The 23,061-nt window shown below is 38.1% G+C and overlaps 1 protein-coding gene across 1 annotated transcript in view; it reads left to right on the top strand.

Moving 5' to 3' along the window:
• The window catches only part of TOPAZ1 (testis and ovary specific PAZ domain containing 1), a 129,410-nt gene that overhangs the window by 8,802 nt on the left and 97,547 nt on the right, over positions 1-23,061 (top strand). The window contains 2 exon segments of the mRNA XM_008711910.2: positions 9,018-9,079; positions 9,789-9,916. Of these exon segments, the coding sequence (XP_008710132.2) occupies positions 9,018-9,079; positions 9,789-9,916 (190 nt within the window).

Genomic DNA, 23,061 nt, shown 5'->3' on the forward strand with positions numbered 1-23,061 from the left:
CTAGTAAGTTACTAAGGGCTGAGATCTGAACCCGTGGTAACCTGCTCTGAAGTTTGTCTCCCTAACCTAAAACCATGCTGGGAGAGTGGAAGTTTGGTTATTTCTATGGCTTTAATTTGATAATTCTACAGATTGCCACAGAACATTAATTTACTTTTGATCTCTTTTCTGTCTCCTCTCTTTCTCTTTGAAGTGGCAGGTGGGACAGTATGAAGTGTCATTCTGATTTTTACTTTTTTCTCTTTTTTAAAATTTTTTTTATTATATTGTTAGTCACCATACAGTACATCTGGTTTTTGATGTAAAGCTCAATGATTCATTAGTTGCGTATAACACCCAGTGCACCATGCAATACGTGCCCTCCTTACTACCCATCACCAGCCTATCCCATTCCCGCACACCCCTCCCCTCCGAACCCCTCACTTTGTTTCTCAGAGTCCATAGTCTCTCATGCTTCACTCCCCCCTCTGATTAACCCCCCTTTCTTTATCCCTTTCTTCTCCTACCGATCTTCATACTTCTTATGTTCCATAGATGAGAAAATCATGTGATAATTGTCTTCTCTGCTTGACTTATTTCACATAGCATTATCTCCTCCCGTGCCATCCATGTTGCAGCAAATGTTGAGAAATCATTCCTTTTGATAGCTGAATAATATTCCATTGTATATATGGACCACAACTTCTTAATCCAGTCATCTGTTGAAGGGCATCTCGGCTCCTTCCATGATTTAGCTATTGTGGACAGAGCTGCTATGAACATTGGGGTGCATATGGCCCTTTGCTTCACTACGTCTGTAACTTTGGGATAAATACCCAGTAGTGCAATGGCTGGATCATAGGGTAGCTCCGTTTTTAACTTTTTAAAGGACCTTCACACTGTTTTCCAGAGTGGCTATACCAACTTGCATTCCCACCAACAATGTAGGAGGGACCCCCTTTCTCCAAAATCTCTCCAGCAATTGTTTCTTGCCTTGTCAATTTTTGCCATTCTAACTGGTGTAAGGTGGTATCTTAGTGTGGTTTTGATTTGAATTTCCCTGATGGCTAATGATTTTGAACATTTCTTCATGTGTCTGTTAGCCATTTGTATGTCTTCATCAGAAAAGTGTCTGTTCATATCTTCTGCCATTTTATGATTTGTTTATTTGTTTCTCGCATATTGAGTTTGAGAAGTTCTTTGTAGATCTTGGATACCAGTCTTTTATCTGTAGTGTCATTTGCAAATATCTTCTCCCATTCCGTGGGCTGCCTCTTACTTTTTTTGACTGTTTCCTTGGCTGTGCAGAAGCTTTTTATCTTGATGAAGACCCACAAGTTCATTTTTTCCTTTGTTTCTCTTGCCTTTGGAGATGTGTCAAGAAAAAGCTTCCTGTGGCTGATGTCGTAGAGGTTGCTGCCTATGTTCTCCTCTAGATTTTGATGGATTCCTGTCTCACATCGAGGTGTTTCATCCATTTGGAGTTTATCTTTGTGTCTGGTGTGAGAGAGTGGTCAGGTTTCATTCTTTTGCATGTAGCTGTCCAATTTTCCCAGCACCATTTATTGAAGAGACTGTCTTTTTTCCACTGGACGTTTTTTCCTGCTTTGTCAAAAATTAGTTGCCCAAAGAACCGAGGGTCCATTTCTGGGTTCTCTGTTCTGTTCCAATGGTCTATGTGTCTGTTTTTGTGCCAGTACCATGCTGTCTTTGTGATCAGAGGTTTGTAGTACAGCTTGAAATCCGGCATTGTGATGCCCCCAGCTTTGTTTTTCCTTTTCAACAATTCCTTGGCGATTCGGGGCCTTTTCTGGTTCCAAATGAATTTAAGGGCTATTTGTTCCACTTCTTTGAAATATGTCATTGGTATTTTGTTCGGGATAGCATTGAAAGTGTAGATTGCTCTGGGTAGCATGGACATTTTAACTATGTTAATTCTTCTGATCCATGAGCATGGAATATTTTTCCATCTTTTTGTGTCTTCTTCAATGTCTTTCAAGAGTGATTTGTAGTTTCTAGAATATAGATCCTTTCCGTGTCTGATTAAGTTAATTCCAAGGTAACGTATGACTTTTGGTGCTATTGTAAATGAAATGGATTCCCTAATTTCTCTTTCTTCAGTCTCATTGTTCGTGTATAGAAATGTAACTGATTTGTGAGCATTGATTTTTATCCCGCCACATTACTGAATTGCTCTATAACTTCTAGTTTGGGAGTGGATTCTTTTGGGTTTTCGATATAGAGCATCATGTCATCTGCAAAGAGAGACAGTTTGACTTCTTCCTTGCCTATTTGGATACTTTTTCTCCCTTTTTGTTGTCTGATTGCTGTTGCAAGGACTTCTAGTACTATGTTGAATAATAATGGCGAGAGTGGGCATCCTTGTCATGTTCCTGATCTTAAGGGAAAGGCTTCCAGCTTTTCCCCATTGAGAATGATATTTGCTGTAGGCTTTTCATAGATGGTTTTTATGAGATTGAGGAATGTATCCTCTATCCCTTCACTCTGAAGGGTTTTAATCAGGAAAGGATGCTGTATTTTGTCAAATGCTTTTTCTGCATCTGTTGAGAGAATCATATGATTTTTGGCTTTTTTCTTGGTGATAAAGTCTATGACACTGATAGATTTGGAAATGTTGAACCACCCTTGCATCCCAGGGATGAATCCCACTTGGTCATGATGGATAATCCTTTTAATGTACTGTTGGATCCTATTAGCTAGGATCTTGTTGAGAATTTTGCGTCCATATTCATTAGGGAAATTGGTCTGTAATTCTCCTTTTTGAAGGTGTCTTTGCCTGGTTTGGGGATCAAGGTAATATTGGCCTATAGAATGAGTTTGGTAGCTTTCCTTCTGTTTCTATTTTTTGAAATAGCTTTAGGAGAATAGGTATTATTTCTTCTTTGAATGTTTGGTAGAATTCCCCGGGAAATCCATCAAGCCCTGGCGTTTTGTTTTTTGTATGGTTTTCAATCACTCTTTCAATCTCTTCATAATAATCTGTCTATTTAAATAATCAATTTCTTCCTGTTTCAGTCTTGGTAGTTTATAGGTTTCCAGGAAGGCATCTATCTCTTCCAGATTGCTTAATTTATTGGCATAAAGCTGTTGATGAAAGTTTCTAATAATCCTTCCAATTTCATTGGTGTTGGTTGTGACCTCTCCCTTTTCATTCATAATTTTAGAAATTTGGTTCCTTTCTCTATTCTTTTGGATAAGTCTTGCCAGTGGCTTTTGATCTTCTCTATTCTTTCAAAGAACCAACTTGTAGTTCTGTTGATCTGCTCTACTGTGCTCCTGGTTTCTAATTCATTGATCTCTGCTCTAATCTTGATCAACTGCTTTCTCATGCATGGATTAGGCCTGTGCCTCTTTTGCTGTTCCAGCTTCTTGAGGTGGGAATATAAAAACTACGTTTTAGATTTTTCTGTTCTTTTAAGTGAGGCTTGGATGGCTATGTATTTCCCTTTTAGGACTGCCTTTGCAGTATCCCATAGGTTTTGGACCATTGTGTTTTCATTCTCATTGGTCTCTATAAATTGTTTAAATTGATTTTTGATTTCCTGGTTTATTGAATCATTCCTGAGCAGGATGGTTCTTAGTCTCCAAGTGTTTGAGTGTCTTCCAAATTTTTCCTTGTGGTTGAGTTCCAATTTCAAAGCGTTGTGGTCTGAGAATATGCAGGGAATAATTTCAGTCTTTTGGTATCGGTTGAGCCCTGTTTTGTGACCCAGAACATGGTCTATTCTTGAGAATGTTCCATGGGCATTAGAATAGAATGAGTATTCTTTGGTTCTGGGGTGTAGTGTTCTATATATATCTATGAGGTCCAACTCATTGAGTATGGCATTCAAAGCGCTTGTTTTCTTGTCGATTTTCTGCATGGGTGCTCTATTTCTGATAGTGGAGTGTTGAGGTCCCCTACTATTAACGTATTTTTATCTATATGTCTCTTTATTGTGGTTAAGAGTTGGCTTGTGTATCTTGCTTCTCCCCTATTGGGGGCATATATATTTATAATTGTCATATCCACTTGTTGGATACATCCTTTAAGAATAATATAGTGTACTTCTGTATATCTAACTACAGTCTTTAGTTTAAAGTCCAATCTGTCTGATATGAGAATTGCTACCCCAGCTTTCTTTTGAGGTCCGTTGGCATGAAAAATGGTTTTCCATCCCTTCACTTTCAGTCTGGATGTATCTTTAGTTTCAGGATGAGTCCTTGTAGACAGCAAATGGATGGGTCATGTCTCTTCATCCAACATGCAACCCTGTGGCATTTTATGGGAGCATTTAGGCCATTCACATTGAGAGTTTTTTTTTGAGAGATATGATTTTAATGATGTCATGTTGCCTGTAAAGTCTTTGTTTCTATAGATTGTAACTTTCTGTTCTGTATCAGTCTTGGGACCTTTTTACTTTTATAGAACCCCCCTTAATATCTGCTGTAGGGCTGGTTTTGTGGTTATGAAATTGGTCAGTGTCTGGCGATCCTGGAAGGTCCTTATCTCTCCATCAATTCTGAATGGCAGCCTTGCTGGATAAAGTATCTTTGGCTGTATGTTTTTCTCTGAAAGAGCTTTAAAAATGCCCTGCCAACCCTTTCTCTCATTCCAGGTCTGTGAAGACAGGTCTGATGTAAATCTGATACTTTTGTCTTTGTACATGAGAAATTTTTTCGCCCTGTCCACTTTCAGTACTGTTTCCTTGGATCTAATATTTGCAAATTGCACTATGATGTGACATGGCGTAGATTTTTCGTGGTGGAATTTGGGAGGCGTCCTCTCTGCCTCTTGGAAACGAATGCTTGTTTCCTTTGATGGATTAGGGAAGTTTTCAGCTACAATTTGTTCAAATATCTCTTCTAGACCTCTTTCTTTCTCCACCCCCTCGGGGATGCCGATGATTCTGACTTAGGAACGTTTCACTGAGTTAGTAATCGCCCGTAACCTACATTTTTGAGATTGGGTTTTTTTGAGCCAAATTTCTGTTTTAGCTTTCTCTTCTACCATCCCATCCTCCAATTCACTAATTCGTTCTTCTGGCTCATTTACCCTGGCCGTCAGAGCATCTAGTTTTGACTGCATTTGATTCATAGCATTTTTAATTTCTGCCAGATTTACTCTTATTTTCACCCTTAGAGATTCTATATTCTTGTTAATATTTTCGTTAATATTTTTTTCATGTCTACACATCATCTTGACCATTGTTACTCTGAACTCCATTTCTGATAATTTGGTTATATCCATATCCATCAGTTCTGTGGCACAGGCCACAGACTCATTGTCTCTTCTTTGCCCGGGGTGGGGGGAGTTCTCCTTCTCGCTATTCTGATAAGGAGAGGTTGCGGGGTTTTTCAGAGCCCAAATTATTGACCTGGACCCAGGCAGTGTGCACCTGTTTTATAGGGACCTTAGAGATGTGGGCTTCTTGATTTTTCAGCCTGCCTTCTGGGGGAGGGGCCTGCCGCGCTGATATTCAGGCAACCCTCTTTTGGTAGAGTCTCCCTATCCCCTGAGATGGGGGCTGGGGATGGGCACACTGTGAGCTGGTATTTCCACGCTTTTGTTCTCTAGCAGCTTTCTCTGGTGGTTTTTGTGGCTCTTCTGAGAGTCAGAGCAGCAGTGGCCGAATCCTAGCCTCTGTCTCAGAACAGAGAGTTTGCAGTCCGCTCACTGCTGTGCTCTCTTGGCCTCTTTAACTCTGTTTCTGTTGGCGCTGCTAAAAACCCTGCAGCGTTCCAGGTTGTGCACCCCATCCCTCACTTCCAGAGCCTGCACGTCTCTGTCCTTTGTGTTTCTAACACCTCCAGCCGCCCTCGGTTCCCGCGCGTGCTCCTGAGCTCTCTGTTTCAGTCTGGTCGCGCGCACGCTCCCGAGCTCCTGTTATCGGTCCGGTTCCAGTGAGCGCTCCAGAGCTCCAGTTTTCATTCTGGTCGCATATGCGTTCCCAGGCTCACAGTCTCAGTCTGCTCTCTTGTGGGTGCTGGTCCGTGAGTCCGGCCTGCTCCCCAGTGCAGGTGGCTACCACTTCCCGGTGCCTGATCACGGAGGCTCCTTCCCCCTTCCATTTATCTTCTGATATCTGTGCGCGGATTCATGGTTCTCCACTTCGTACCTGAATACTCAGTGCTGGAGATGTTCATTTGTAGAGATTCAGATGTATCTTCCTGAGTCTCAAGCTGATTCTGTGGGTTTTCAGGATGGTCTGGTACATATCCATCACGACTCAGGGGACCAGATGAAAAAGGGGACCCCTACTGCTCCACCATCTTAACTCCTGCTCGACAAGCCACTCACTGTTTTTACAGTATGTCATATACTTGAAGCCTTTTGTATATGTTTCTTTTTTTTTTTTTTAAAGCGGGTGGGAGGGGGGTGGGGCAGAGGAAGAGGGAGAAGCAGACTCCTCACTGAGTAGGGAGCCAGATGCAGGGCTCAGTCCCAGGCCCCTGGGATCATGACCTGAGCTGAAGGCAGGCGCTTAACTGACTGAGCCTCGCAGCCACCCCTGCATGTTTCTTTACGTGGAAGTCCCTTTCTTTTTATTCCGTTATTCTTCAAATCTCATCTAAGTTGTTATTCTAGGAATTTGTTCCAATAGTTCTCTTGACACATATCTCTGTGTATTATGTCTGTTTGTATGTGAGCCTTCCTTATACTGGGAGTTCATAGACAGAGGAGAGGCGTCTTCATTTGAGTCTCCCTAGTGTCAGGCCAGGAAGATGTTAGGTGCTGAGTATATGGAGATCAACTAGATACACGTGGGCCTTGTCCTTACTGAGCTTTTGGTCTACCAAGAGAGGCAGATGATTAAGCAAGTACAATCAAATATGATGGGAGAAGTACAAGATGTTAAAAGCTTTCTGGTCAAAATGACATTTAAGATGAACACTAAGGGATTAATAGAAATTAGCCAATTGGTGAAGAAAGTAAATAGAATTTTGTCATAGAAGAAATAGCCAATATAAAGGCCCACAGGGAAAGGCATGTCATAACCGAGAAACAGAAATAACGTCCCATGGCTTAGGGTTCATATGGCAAGAGATAAAACTACAAAATGTGCAGAAATCTCAGTCATTAAGGGCCTTTCAAATAGGACCACCATAGAATTTATCTTCAGAACTGCAAAACTTTTCAGAGTGAAATAAGCTTTTAATAAGGTATGCCGGGACAATAGACATAAACAGACCATACTAGATAAACTAGAAGTCGTGGTGAGTTTGAACTTAGGTATTCTAAGAGCATATAGGGATTCACCAAAGGACTTTTTTTTTTTTTTAAAGATTTTATTTATTTATTCCACAGAGATAGAGACAGCCAGTGAGAGAGGGAACACAAGCAGGGGGAGTGGGAGAGGAAGAAGCAGGCTCATAGCGGAGGAGCCTGATGTGGGGCTCGATCCCATAACGCCAGGATCACGCCCTGAGCCGAAGGCAGACGCTTAACCGCTGTGCCACCCAGGCGCCCCACCAAAGGACTTTTAAATAAACCAGGTTTACATTTTAAAAATCGTTATAGCTCTGGTGTGGAGAATAAATTGGTAGGGAGCTATTATAATAATTAGGCCAAAGGACATGATGACTTCAAACAGAAATGGGAGTATATTTGAGAGAGATTTGGGACATGAAGATTGATTAATCTGATTAATCAGATATAGGAGTTAAGAATGATACCTGGTTTCTCTCTAATTTCAAAGAAAGGCATTATAATTCTCTGATATGAAGGGTCAGGATTAGGGATGTCAGATTTAGACATGTTGAGTTGGAGAAAACTTTGAAATACTAAAATGGAGATATTTAGCAGACAGTCTAAAAGAGGGAAAGAATTGGAGGAAATTTGCATATTACAAGTCTTCTGTATTATTATTTTCTCATTCTTTAAACTATATATTTCTGATTGTTTCTAGGTTTTAGGTCAGGGAGCAAATACTTCATGTTTTCCAAAGACTTTATAAGGAATGATGTATATAAAATGTTTTATTTGGTTTTTCCCTTTCATGGGTAGGAAGTAATCCTGAACCAATGAGCAGTCGTGGAGCTAATAAAAGTAATTTATTAAATGAAAAAAAAAATGGTGGGATTATGGGTGTTTATTATATTTTATTCTGTGTACTTTTATATATTTCTAGTTTTTTAAAAATGGAACAATGTTTGGCCTTGTGTTTTTGAGTGGCTCCTATAGATGTAGTTTTCATTTGTTGAGCCAGTGCTATCGGGTTTTTGTTTTGTTTTGTTTTAGATTTTATTTATTTATTTGTCAGTGAGAGAGAGAAAGAATAAGCAGGCTGGTAGAGGGAGAAGCAGGCTCCCTGCTGAGCAAGGAGCCCAATGCGGGACTTGATCCCAGGATCCTGGGCTCATTACCCAAGCCAAAGGCAGATGCTTAACTGACTGAACCACCCAGGTGTCCCTATGCTATTGGCTTTAAAAACATTTTATCTTGTATAATCCTCATAGTAACTTCATGGATAGGTGATAATTCCCATTTTACAGATATGGTTAGACTCAAAGAAATTACATAATGTTGCCATAGTTGACATACTTAAGTGGCAGAACAATATTTGAAGCCAGGTTGGTTAAACTCTGATCTCCATACCCTTGACCTTTAGACCATATGTTGTCAGAGACTACAAAAAAGATTCAAACTGCTCTCAAACTATCTTCCTTTTACATTGGCAGTAAAATATATATATATATATATACATGCTTCAGAATAGAAGTTAAATGTCAGCTTATATTGGTGTGATACTTTAAAATTGTTTTGAATGCTTGATATATGTCATCAGGTTCTTTCTGAGTAATAGTTTGAATGGCAGCACTCCCTAACAATTGTGGCATATATGTGTGATTAAAGAACTAAATGAGGAATCTACTTGGGTATGCTGAGTTCTGAGTTCCAGTGTAGTACTCTGTCCTTGGAGGACTTGAGCTGATACTCACCAGCTACTAAAGCTGGTAGTATATAATGTTTAGAGAACTAGATAGTTCTGTGTGGAATCTGTTATAACGTTCAAGTTCTGTTTGCTTTATAATAGAAAACTTCCTATACTGGATCCTGGAATGATGAAGTCAGAGGTCTGTGCTTCCTTATCAGCAGGTAAAATTTGACATTTTCAAAATATGCAATATTGAAGTATCTTTTTATATCTCTATTCGGGCCTAGTCAAATTAATTCTTTAAATAGAAAGCTCTTCATTTTAGAGTCTGTTAACTATATGTTTTACAGTTTGTCAGTTTTCCTCAGTTTCAATTGTTTGGTTGGCAGATAAGATTTTGAGAAATTTTCCATTTGATTAGTTAGTAAATAACTTTGTTAGGCTTTATCTACAAAGGATAGATCATTGACCTTAGAAATTTTTGTGGCCTTATTTTGAAATGGAAATATATGTTTAAGATTTATCACATTTTAAATATGAATTCTTATTAGAATTTTTTATAATTAACAGTTAATCATAAATTTAAATACCTGGATCCTTTACTTCACAGGAAATATTTTGAAAGTTAATTGTATTTTGATTTTCTAGTTTTAAAAATATATTGACTGTAGCTGGACATAAGAAGCATTCTTACATTTATTTTGATATATCTCAATTTTGTCTTAGTGCCAGTTCTTTTTATATCATATAATGGAGTTATTTTGAATGAGAGGGAGGAGTAAATGTATAGTTTGCTGAAAACTACTTCACGTTTGTCACATTGGACTTTAAAAGAGTCTCTGAATTCTAACTCATTTTTAGAACAATCTTTGAATGATTTAGTTATTTTGTTGTACAAAGTTTTTACAGTTGAGTATTATTTCTTTTCAGCAAATGAGATAAAACATGATCCCAAAGGTGAAAACATTTCCTTAGGGGAAGTTACTAATGAAACCTGTGAAAGTGAAAAGCTGGGAGACTTCAGTGAACACATAAAAAGTTCAGACTTGGATGAAAAGGTACGAGGGAATCTTGTATTTTGTTATTTCCTGGTCTAAATCGTGGTAATGCAGAAATTCATCTTGACAGTGCTGTCAGCAGTTCAGACTTGGATGAAAAGGTACTGTGGAGAATCTTTTTTTTTCTTTAAATTCAGTTAGCCAACATTTAGTACATCATTAGTTTCAGGTGTATTCAATAATTCATTAGTTTTGTATAACACCTAGTGCTCATCACATCACGTGCCCTCCTTAATGCCCATCACCAATTACCCCATACCACGATTACCTCCCCTCCAGCAACCCTCAATTTCTTTCCTATAGTTAAGGGTCTCTCATGGTTTTTCTCTCTCTCTGATGACTTCCCATTCTGTTTTCCCTCCCTTCCCCTATGGTCCTCTGCAGTGTTTCTTATATTCCACCTATGAATGAAACCCTATGATACTTGTCTTTCTCTGATTGACTTATTTCACTTATCATAATACCCTCCAGTTCCATCCTTGTTGGTAGGAATGGTATGTGTTCATCCTTTCTGATGGCTCAGTAATAGTACATTGTGTGTGTGTATATGTATATACGCATACACATCTTCTTTATCCATTCATCTGTCAATGGACATCTGGGCTCTTTTCCACAGTTTGGCTATTGTGGACATTGCCGCTATAACCATTGGGGTGCGAGTGGCCCTTCGGATCACTACATTTGTATCTTTGGGGTAAATACCTAGTAGTGCAATTGCTGGCTCAAAGGGTCGCTCTGTTTTTAACTTCTTGAGGTTCTTGAGGAACCTCCATACTGTTTTCCAGAGTGGCTATACCAACTTGCATTCCCGCCAAAAATGTAAGAGGGTTCCTCTTTCTCCACATCCTCATAATAGCTGTTGTTTTCTGAGTTGTTAATTTTAGCCATTCTGACTGGTGCGAGGTGTTTTGATTTGTATTTCCCTGATGCCAAGTGATGTGGAACATTTGTTCCTGTGTCTGTTGGCCATTTGTATGTCTTCTTTGGAGAAGTGTCTGTTCATGTCTTCTGCCCATTTCTTTTTTTTAAATTAATTTATTTTTTTAAAGTTCCATGATTTATTACTTGCGTATAATGCCCAGTGCACCATGCAATACATGCCCTCCTTAATACCCATCACCAGCCTAACCCATTCCCCCTGCCGCAAGCCCTCAGTTTGTTTCCCAGAGTCCATAGTCTTTCATGGTTCATTCCCCTTCCTGTTTACCCCCCCTTTCCTCTTCCCTTTCTTCTCCTACCGATCTTCCTACTTCTTATGTTCCATAAATGAGTGAAACCATATGATAATTGTCTTTCTCTGCTTGGCTTATTTCACTTAGCATTATCTCCTCCACTGCCGTCCATGTTGCAGCAAATGTTGAGAAATCGTTCTTTTTGATGGCTGAGTAATAATCCATTGTATATATGGACCACATCTCCTTAATCCAGTCGTCTGTTGAAGGGCATATCGGCTCCTTCCACGATTTAGCTATTATGGACAATGCTGCTATGAACATTGGGGTGCCTATGGCCCTTCTCGTCTCTATGTCTGTATCTTTGGGGTAAATACCCAGTAGTGCAATGGCTGGTTCATAGGGTAGCTCAGTTTTTAACTTTTTAAGGGACCTCCACACTGTTTTCCAGAGTGGCTATACCAACTTGCATTCCCACCAACAATGTAGGAGGGATCCCCTTACTCCACATCCTCTCCAGCAATTGTTGTTTCTTGCCTTGTCAATTTTTGCCATTCTAACTGGCGTAAGGTGGTATCTTAGTGTGGTTTTGATTTGAATTTCCCTGATGCCTAATGAGTTTGAACATTTTTTCATGTGTCTGTTAGCCATTTGTATGTCCTCATTGGAAAAGTGTCTGTTCATATCTTCTGCCCATTTTATGATTTGTTTATTTGTTTCTTGAGTGTTGCGTTTGAGAAGTTCTTTGTAGATCTTGGATACCATTCTTTTATCTCTAGTGTCATTTGCAAATATCTTCTCCCATTCCGTGGGGTGCCTCTTAGTTTTTTTGACTGTTTCCTTGGCTGTGCAGAAGCTTTTTATCTTGATGAAGTCCCACAAGTTCATTTTTTCTTCTGTTTCTCTTGCCTTTAGAGATGTGTCATGAAAAAAGTTGCTGTGGCTAATGTCAGAGAGGTTGCTGCCTATGTTCTCCTCTAGAATTTTGATGGATTCCTGTCTCACATCGAGGTCTTTTATCCATTTGGAGTTTATCTTTGTGTCTGGTGTGAGAGAGTGGTCAAGTTTCATTCTTTTGCATGTAGCTGTCCAATTTTCCCAGCACCATTTATTGAAGGACTGTCTTTTTTCCACCAGATGTTTTTTCCTGCTTTGTCAAAGATGAGTTGCCCAAAGAGCCGAGGGTCCATTTCTGGGTTCTCTGTTCTGTTCCATTGGTCTGTATGTCTGTTTTTGTGCCAGTACCATGCTGTCTTTGTGATCAGAGCTTTGTAGTACAGCTTGAAATCCGGCATTGTGATGCCCCCAGCTTTGTTTTTCCTTTTCAACAATTCCTTGGCGATTCGGGGCCTTTTCTGGTTCCACACAAATTTAAGGGCAGTTTGTTCCAGTTCTTTGAAAAATGTCATTGGTATTTTGATTGGAATGGCATTGCAAGTATAGATTGCTCTGAGTAGCATACGCATTTTAACTATGTTAATTCTTCTGATCCACGAGCATGGAATATTTTTCCATCTTTTTGTGTCTTCAATATCTTTCAAGGGTGATTTATAGTTTCTAGAATATATATCCTTTCCGTGTCTGGTTAAGTTAATTCCGAGATAATGTATGATTGCCCATTTCTTGATTGGATTTTTTTTTGGGTGTTGAGTTTGATAAGTTCTTTAGAGACTTGGATACTAGCCCTTTATCTGGTAAGTCATTTGTAAATGTCTTCTCCCATTTTGTAGTTTACCTTCTAGGTTTGTTGTTGTTTCCTTTGCTGTGCAGAAGCTTTTGATCTTGATGAAGTCCCAGTTGTTCATGTTTGCTTTTGTTCCCCTTGCCTTTGGAGATGTGACTAGACAGATGTTGTTGCGGTGGACACAAAGATGTTGCTGCCTCTGTTCTACTCTAGAATTTGATGGATTTGTGTCTCACATTGAGGTCTTTCATCCATTTTGAGTTTATCTTTGTTTATGCTGTAAGAGAGTGGTCTAGTTTCATTCTTCTGCTCATGATTGTCCAGTTTTCCCAGCACCATTTATTGAAGAGATTATCCTTTCTCCTTTGGATATTCTTTCCGTCTTTGTCGAAGATTAGTTGACTACAGAGTTGAGGGTCCATTTCTGAGTTCTCTATTCTGTTCCGTTAATCTGTGTGTCTGTTTTTGTGTCAGTACCATACTATCTTGATAATTACAGCTTTGTAATAGAGCTTGAAGTCAAGCATTGTGATGCCACCTTGGTTTTTTTTTTTCAACATTCCCCTGGCTATTCAGGGTCTTTTCATGTTCCATACAAATTTTAAGATTATTTGTTCCAACTCTGTGAAAAATGTTGATGGTATTTTGATAGGGATTACATTGAATGTGTAGATTGCTGTGAGTAGCGTAGACATTTTCCCAATGTTTATTCTTCCAGTCGATTAGCATGGAATGTTTTTCCATTTGTTTGTGTCTTCCTCAATTTCTTTCATAAGTGTTCTGTAGTTTCTAGAGTACAGATCTTTTCCCTCTTTGGTTAGGTTTATTCCTAGGTATCTAATGGGTTTTGGTGCAGTTGTAAATGGGATCTATTCCTTAATTTCTCTTTCTTCTGTCTCATTGTTAGTGTATAGAAATGCAACTGATTTCTGTGCATTGACTATATATCCTGCCGTGTTTCTGAATTGCTGTATGAGTTCTAGCACTTTTGGGGTAGAGTCTTTGGGTTTTCCACATAAAGTATCATGTCATCTGTGAATAGTGAGAGCTTGACTTCTTCTTTGCCAATTTGAATGCCTTTTATTTTTTTTTGTTGTTGTTGTCTGATTGTTGAGGCTAGGACTTCTAGTACTATGTTGAACAATAGTGGTGAGAGTGGGTTCCAGATCTTAAGGGAAAAGCTCTCAGTTTTTCCCCATTGAGAATGATATTGACTGTGGGGGCTTTTTGTAAATATCTTTTATGATATTAAGGTATGTTCCCTCTATCCCTACACTATGGAGAGTTTTAATCAAGAAAAGATGCTGTGTTTTGTCAGATGCTTTTTCTGCATCAGTTGAGAGGATCATATGTTCTTGTCCTTTCTTTTATTGATGTGATGTATCACATTGATTGATTTGTGAGTGTTGAACCATCCTTGCGGCCCCAGAATAAGTCTCACTTGGTCATGGTGAATGATCCTTTTAATGTACTTTTGGATCCTATTGGCTAGTGTCTTGGTGAGAATTTTGGCATCCATGTTCATCAGGGATATTGGTCTGTAATTCTCCTCTTTGGTGGGATCTTTGTCTGGTTTTGGGATCAAGGTAATGCTGGCCTTATAGAACGAGTTTGGGAGTTTTCCTTCCATTTCTATATTTTGAAACTGGAGATTCTTTTGCATTTTCTTATTTCTTGGTCTGAATAGTTGTAGTACAGATTCATCATAGCAATGTGGTCAGGTGATAAGTATAACTTATTTAGTAAAAGAATTGCCTCGTTCTGCCATTCTGCTCGTAGGATATATTATTTGATGCTTTGTATAAGCACACTATTAACAGGTTTACTTTGTCTGGGAAAGTGGATGTTTGATTACGTGGTTAGCCTTTTTGGTTTTTTTTGAGGTTGTTTTTAGTATCCTGAAGTTGATCTCAAACCTACATAAATCTAAATTGTTACGTATTTTCCTGCCTCATTAAACACAGAGTACTGAATATCGTTTGGTCTTTGAAATTTAAGAATATCAAAGTACCCTAGGGCTATGAATGCATGCATCAGTTGTTTAACCACAGATATAGAAGGCACAGGAATTGGAGCTAAGCCTAACTTGATGGTGGAACATGCCACTGGCATATGATACAGGGAAAAATTTAGATATCAAGTTTATTCTTGTTTTCTGCCAGAAAATGTGTATGATTATCTTAACCTTTTGCATAACTTAATTGACTCCTAGGCAACTATTTCATATTTTCTTCTTTCTCATTATTCCTTCTTATTCATCCTCACAGCTGACAATCTAGTTTTCTACATCACCAAAAAAAAATCTGAAATAACTGGAAAAGAATTTCCTAATTACATTAGCCCACTTAACCTTCATCTGCTCCCAAAGCTCTAGTTTCTCCTCAATTATATTAGGTGATCTAGCCAAGGTTATTCCTTTCACCTGTGTGCTAAAGTACATCTCTTCTCTCTCTTAAAATACTACTCCAGTAATTCTTTTTATTATTGGATTATTCTCATCAATATATAAATATGCTGCTCTCCCACCTTAAAACAAAACAAAACCAAAAAAAAAAATGATTCCATAGTCCCACTTTTCTTTTCAGCCATCATTCTATTTCTCAAAGGCTTATCTTTACCCACCATCTCTGGTTTCTCTCCTCTGTTTCTCTTGAACCCATTCCAAAGATATTTGCCTTTACTGCAACCAAAACTATCCTTAAACTCTCCAGTGACCTCCTTATTGCTGGATCTAATGGACATTATCTCAGTCTTAATCTTACTTACTTAACCTATCATCGTTATTTGTCACAGTTGATCACACTTTCCTTGAAATCCTGACTTGCAGGGTAAACATATATGCATGGTTTGTTTTCTGCCTTTCTGCCTGCAACTTCCCAGTTGATTTTGCTGGTCTCTCCTGATATCCCTGACCTCTACATATTGGAGTGACCCAGAGCCTAGACCATGATGTGCTCTTTCTCATTTAGGTTTCCTTGTTACGTGGTCCCATCCAGCCTCATTGCATTAAATGCCATCTATGTTCTAAGACTCTCAAATTTATAACTGCAGCCTGAACTACTTCTCTGAACTGCAGACCTTTATGTCTGGTTGCCTACTGGATTTGTCTGTTTAGATGTCCAGTTAGACATCTCAAACTTAACATGTTCAAACTGAATTCCTGAAACATCTATATACAGCCTACCAGAAACTCATTTCAGATGTAAGGACACATATAGACTGAAAGCAAAGATTTGGAAAAAGATGTTCCATGCAAATGGAAACAAAAATCTGGTATAGCTATACATCTATCAAATGAAATAGACTTTAAAACAGAGATGTAATTAAAGACAAAGAAAGGCAATAAATAATGCTAAAGTAGTCAACCCAGCATGAAAATAAACATTTATAAATATATATGTACCTAACATAGGAGCACCAGAATATATAAAGTAGATATTAACAGACCTAAAGGGATAAATAGACATTAATACAATAATAGTAGAGGACTTTAACATCTCACTTACATCAGTCATCAGGAGTGAAAATCAATAAAGAAACATAGGCCTTAAGTGGCATATTTAAGACCAGATGGACTTAATAGATATATATGGAACATTCCATCTAAAAGCAGCAGAATAGGGGCACCTGGATGGCTCAGTCGTTAAGTGTCTGCCTTCAGCTCAGGACGTGATCCCAGAGTCCTAGGATCAAGCCCCACATCAGGCTCCTCCACTGGGAGCCTGCTTCTTCCTCTCCCACTCCCCCTGCTTGTGTTCCCTCTCTCGCTGGCTGTTTTTCTCTATCAAATAAATAAAATCTTTTAAAAAATAATAAAAAAAAAAAGCAGCAGAATATACATTCTTCTCAAGTGCACACAGAACATTCTCTAGGATAGATCATGTGTTAGGCCACAAAGCAAGTCTCAATAAATGCAAGAAATTTAAATCATATCAAGCATCCCTTCCTATTACAATTGTATAAAACTAGAATTCAATTACCAGAAGAAAATTGGAAAAATCACAAATAATGTGGAGATTTAATAACATGCTACTAAACAATCAGTGGGTCATAGAAGAAATCAAGAGAGAACTCAAACAGTAACTAGACACAATGAAAACAGAAATAGGGCATTCAAAAATCTATGGGATGCAGCAAAAGCAGTTCTAAGAGGGAATTTCATAGGATACAGGTCTACCTCCAGAAGCAAGAGAAATCTCAAACAATTTAACTGTATACCTAAAGGAACTAGAGAAAGAATAAACAAAGCCAAAAGTTAATAGAAGGAAGGAAATAGTAAAGATCAGAATGGAAATAAATGAAATAGAGAATAAAAAGACAATAGGAAAGATCAGTGAAACCTAAGAGCTGGTTCTTTGAAAAGAGAGAATTGACAGACTTTTGGCTGGACTAACCCCCCCAAAAAATAGGGCTCAAATAAATAAAATCAGAAATGAAAGAGGAGGAGTTATCACTACCACAGAAATACTATGAACAATTAATTATAGGCCAACAAATTGGACATACTTGAAGAAATAAACTCTTAGAAACTTATCATCTTCCAGCTGTGAATTATGAAGAAATGTAAATTCTGATTACAATAATTACTAGTAAGGAGATTGAATCAGCAATCAAAAACCTCCCAACAAATAAAAGCAGGACCAGACAGCTTCACCAGTGAATTCTATCAAACATTCAAAGAAAATTTAATACCTGGTCTTCTCATATTTTTTCCAAAAACTGAAGAGGAGGGAACGTTTCCAAACTCATTTTATAAGGTCAGCATTACCCTGATACCAAAACCAGACATGGATACCACAGAAAAAGAAAACTATAGGCCAAAATCCATAATAATCACAGATGCAGAAACCTTCAACAAAACATCAGCAAACTGAATTCAATAATACATTTAAAGGATTATACAGCATGATCTAGTGGGATATATTCCACAAATGCAAGGATGTTTCAACATCAGTGTGATATGCCACATTAACAAAATGAAAGATAAAAACATATGATCATCTCAATAGACGCAGAAAAGCATTTGACAAAATTCAACATCCATTTATGATAAGAATTCTCAACAAAGTATAGAGAAAATGTAATCAAGACCATATATGACCACCCACAGCTAATGTCAAATGCAACAGTGAAAGGTCAAAAGCTTTCCTCTGAGATCAGGAAGAAAACAGGGAATCCTCTCCCTTCTTTTAGTTAACATAGTATTGGGAAGTCCTAACAAGGACAGTTATGCAAGAAAAAGAAACAAAAGATATCCAGATTGGTAAGGAAGAAGTAAAACTGTCACTATTTGCCAATATCATGATATTATTTATAGAAAACCCTCAAGACTCCACCAAAAAAAACCTGTTAGGACTAATGAATGGGATTCAGTAAAGTGTCAGGATATAAAATTAATATATAAAAATCTATTGTGTTTTTATATAGTAGTAATGAACTATCAGAAAGAGAAATAAAAAAAGTCCTATTCATAATCACATCAAAAAGAGTAAAATGCCTAGGAATAAATTTAACCAAGGAGGTGAAAGACCTGTATACTATAAGATAAGACACTGATGAAAGAATTTGAAGACACAAACAAATGGAAATATGTTCCATGCCCATGGATTGGAAGAATTGTTAAAATGACCGTACTACCCAAAGCAATGTACAGATTCAGTGCAACCCCTATCAAAATTCCAATGGCATTTTTCACAGAACTAGAGCAAATAATTCTAAAATTTATATAGAACCACCAAGGACCTTGAATAATGAAAGCAGTTGGTTATTCAAAGAACAAAGCCTAAAGTATCACACTTCCTTACACTAAGTAAGTCAGACAGAGGAAAACAAATACTGCATGATCTCACTTTTAAGTAAAATCAAAACAAAAGCTATAGTAATCAAAACAGTATGGTTCTGGCATAAAAACGGACACATGGATCAATGGAATAGAATAGAGAGCTCGGAAGTAAACCCTCACATATATAGTCAATCAATTTATGATAAAGGAGACAAGAACATAACAATGGGGAAAGGACAGTCTCTTAAATGATGTTGGAAAACCTGGACAGCTAAATGCAAAAGAGTGAAAATGGATTATTGTTTTATACCATATACAAAAATTAACTCAAAATGGATTAATGACTTGAATGTAAGACCTGAAGCCCTAAAGCCTAGAAGAAAACATAGGCAGTAATCTCCTTGACATAAGTCTTAGCAGAGTTTTTTGGGGTTTTTTTTGTTTTTTGTTTTTGTTTTTGTTTTTTTTTTTTTGCATCTGACTCCAAAGGCAAGGGAAACAAAGCAAAACTAAACAAATGGGACCACATGAAACAAAAAAACTTCTACACAGAGAAGGACACTATCAACAAAATGCAAAGGCAACTTAAATGCAAAGGCAACTTAATGGGAGAAGACATTTGCATGTCATATATCTGATAAGGGGTTAATGTCCAAAACAAAGAACTCCTACAACTCAATAACGAAGAAAACCACAATCTGATTAAAAAATGGGCAGAGGACCTAAATTGTGTTTTCCTGAAGAAGATGTACAGTTGGCTAACAGATACATGAAAAGATGCTCAAAGTCACTCCTCATCAAAGAAATGTAAATCAAAACCACAGTGAGATACCACCTTACACCTGTCTGAATGGCTGTTATCCGAAAGATAAATAACAAATGTTGGTAAGGATGTGGAGAAAAAAGAACTTTTGTGTACTGCTGGTAGGAGTGTAAATTGGTACAACTACCATGGAAAAAAACTACGGCAGTTCCTCAAAATACTAAAAATAGAACTACCATAAGGTCTAGCAATTCCACTACTGGCTATCCAAAGAAAACAAAAATATTAATTCAAAAAGATACACGCACTCTGTGTTCACTGCAATATTATTTACAAGTATTATACTAAGTAAGTCAGACGGAGAAAAACAAATACTGCATGATCTCACTTTTAAGTGGAATCAAAACAAAACCTGGACTCAAAGATACGGAAAACAGATTGGTGGTTGCCAGAGAGGAGGGGGGTTGTGATGGGGCAAAATAGGTGAAGGGGGTCAAAAAATACAAACTTCCAGTTCTAAGATAAATAAACAGGGCATAAGGACTATAGTTAATAATACTGTATTCACTTTGTGACAGATGGTAATTAGACCTATTGTGATCATTTTGTATTGTATGACTGTCAAAGCACTACGATGTATACGTGAAACTAGGGTAATACTGTATGTCAGTTAGACCTTAAAAAATTAAATAATTTGTAAAATTTTTTTTTAAAACTGAACTCCTGTTATATATATCCCCTCTTCTACCAAAAACCAGTTTTTCCGATAATCTTTTTGTCTGTTAATGGCAACACCATCCTTCCATAATTACTCAGACTCAAAACTTTGGGTTTCCTTACTTTTTCTCTCAGTCCATATCCAGACTGTAAGGAAAGCTTGCAGGTTTTACCTCAGATAATGTCTAGAAACTGTCCACTTTTCATCACCCCACAACCACCACCACATAGGCCCAAGCTAATGTGATCGCTTGCCTGAATTATTAGTCACTTTCTAACATCTGCTTTCAATTTTGCCGTCTTGTAGTTTATTCTCAATACAGCATAAGTTAGATCATGTCATTCTTCTGCTTCCAACTCTCTGTTGGTTTCTAATGAAATTCAGATTCAAATCCAGAGCTCTTACTACCACCTGCAGTGTCCTGTATCTGTTCCCTATACCCCTTGTTTTCTCTCTGATTTCTTGTAGTCCTATCCATATCCATTTCACTCTGACCATACTAGCCTCCTTGCTATTCTTGGAACATACCAGGCTTTCTCCCACTTCAGGGCCTTTACCCTTGCCATTTTATCTGCCTGTAATGTTCTCCTAAACATTAGGAGTATAGCTGGTTCTTTTACTTCCTTCACATCTTTACTCAGGTTTCGTGTTCCCAGGGATAACTTACTGGCCATCCAACCTAAAACTTCAGTGTTCTTTCTTCCAGCGTTTCATATTCCCTTTTCTTACGTTCATTATGACTTAACATTGTGTATATTTATTTATGTTTCTCTTCTGCTGCTAGAGTGAAACTCCATGAAAGAAGGATTTTTGTCCATTTTCCTTACTACTTCATCTCTAGCACCTAGAGCAGTAGCTGATACAGAGTAATAACACAAATAATTGTTGAATGCATACTCAATGTCAACTCCATTTGAAAATAGTCTTTAAGTGCTAGAAGTGTCCTGTAACATGAATAATCTCACAGACTACTTGCTTAGTGGTTAGTTGATGATAACAGCCAGTATGTACCAAGCCTTTGTTATATGCCAGCCAGCCACTATAAAACACTTAGCAATGGTTATCACATTTTATCCACATGTGAGGTGCTATTCAGGAGTCTCCAAGACCACCCTCAGATTTAGTGCTTTGCTAGAATTTACACCATGTGGACACTGCTTCTCCCAGCAATGATGCATGACAACACAAAGTATTGCTAGCTAAGGGAACTTACTTGAGCTCTGGTCAGAGTTTTTATTGGGGTTGGTCACATTGGGATGGCTGGCTGGCTGCCTGTGTGGCTGACCTTAGTCACTCAGTCTCTCCAGACCCTCCAAAGATCAAGCTGATGTCACACGACCCAAGGCCCCCACCATAAATCACATTGTTAGTTTAGGCTTTCTAGAGTGGCCCAAAGCCCCTACCGTGAATTACATTGTTAGCATAGACTATCTGATTCCAGACCCCCAGTTAAACAAAGACATAATTATCGGGCAGCATATTCCAAGGGCTTAAAGGTTACCTCCAAGGACTAGATCAAAGACCAGACCTTCAGTGTACACAGTATAGTGAACTCTGACTTGCTGAGATAGTTCTTTACTGGACATGGGGCATGTATAAAAGATAAAGAAACTGAGATTTAAGAGTCAGTACCTTGTCCATGGTCGCACAGCAGAGTTCCTTGACTTCATAGCAAGTGTCAGCAAAGTTTTCTTTAAAGGGCTAAATGGTAAATATCTGTGTGACTTTGTGGGCCATATAGTTGCGGTTGCAGCTAGTCAACTCTGCCATCGTAGTGAAAGAAGCCATAGACAATATATAAACAAATAGTGGTTGCTATGTTCAAGTAAATCTTTATTTACAAAAACAGGCAGCCTGCAGGCTGTAGCTTGCCAACCCTTGCTCTGAAGTATTAAAAAAAAAAAAAAAACCTCTATTCTACTTAAAGCTGAGGAAAAGACTTAATCCATTCACTCCTGCAAGGATAGCTTGTAGATGTTTGCCAGAATTCACTGAATTTTTAGCACTGTAAATATTTTAAAGATGTAGACTATTTTTGGCATAACTTTTAAAAAATAAACTATAAAATCATTTCATTGCTTCCTAGTATAGTAAGATTTCTTGTTTTTTTTTTTTTTTTTATCTTCAACACAAATTTTACTGACAGTTAAAAAAATTAATACAGGTGTCTGGGTGGCTCAGTCGGTTGAGCATCTGACTCTTGATTTTGCTCAGGACATGATCCCAGGGTCATGGGATCAAGCCCCGGGTCCAGCTCCATGCTCACTGTGGAGACTGCGTGGGCCTCTGTTTCTCCCTCTCTCTCTCTGCCCCTCACCCCCTCTAAATAAATAAATAAAAATCTTTAAAAAACTAATTTTTATAGTATATCATACTTCTTCTTAAAAAATTAATTAACATTAAAAATCAAGTATAATTCACATATAAGTAATATAATAGTATCAGGTATACAATGTAGTGATTCAGCACTTCCATACATTACTCAGTGCTCATCACCAAAAGTGTACTTTCAATCCCCTCCACCTATTTTACCTATGTCCACCCCCCAGGTCTTCTCTGGCAACACCAGTTTGTTCCCTATAGTTAAGAGTCTGGTTTTTTGTCGTTTGACTCTTTTTTCTTTGTTCATCTGTTTGGGTCTTTTTTTAAAGAATTTTTTTAAAATTATAATAATATTTTTTGTTATATTATGCTAGTCACCGTACAGTACATCCCTGGTTTTTGATGTAAAGTTCCATGATTCATTAGTTGCGTATAACACCCAGTGCACCATGCAATACGTGCCCTCCTTACTACCCCTCACCAGCCTATCCCATTCCTCCACCCCCCCTCCCCTCTGAAGCCCTCAGTTTGTTTCTCAGAGTCCTTAATCTCTCATGCTTCATTCCCCCTTCTGATTACCCCCCTTTCTTTATCCCTTTCTTCTTCTACCGATCTTCCTAGTTCTTACGTTCCATAGGTGAGAGAAACCATATGATAATTGTCTTTCTCTGCTTGACTTATTTCACTTAGCATTATCTCCTCCA

This window comes from Ursus maritimus, unplaced genomic scaffold (assembly GCF_017311325.1).
Source record: "Ursus maritimus isolate PB19 unplaced genomic scaffold, ASM1731132v1 scaffold_20, whole genome shotgun sequence".
Lineage (NCBI taxonomy): Eukaryota > Metazoa > Chordata > Mammalia > Carnivora > Ursidae > Ursus > Ursus maritimus.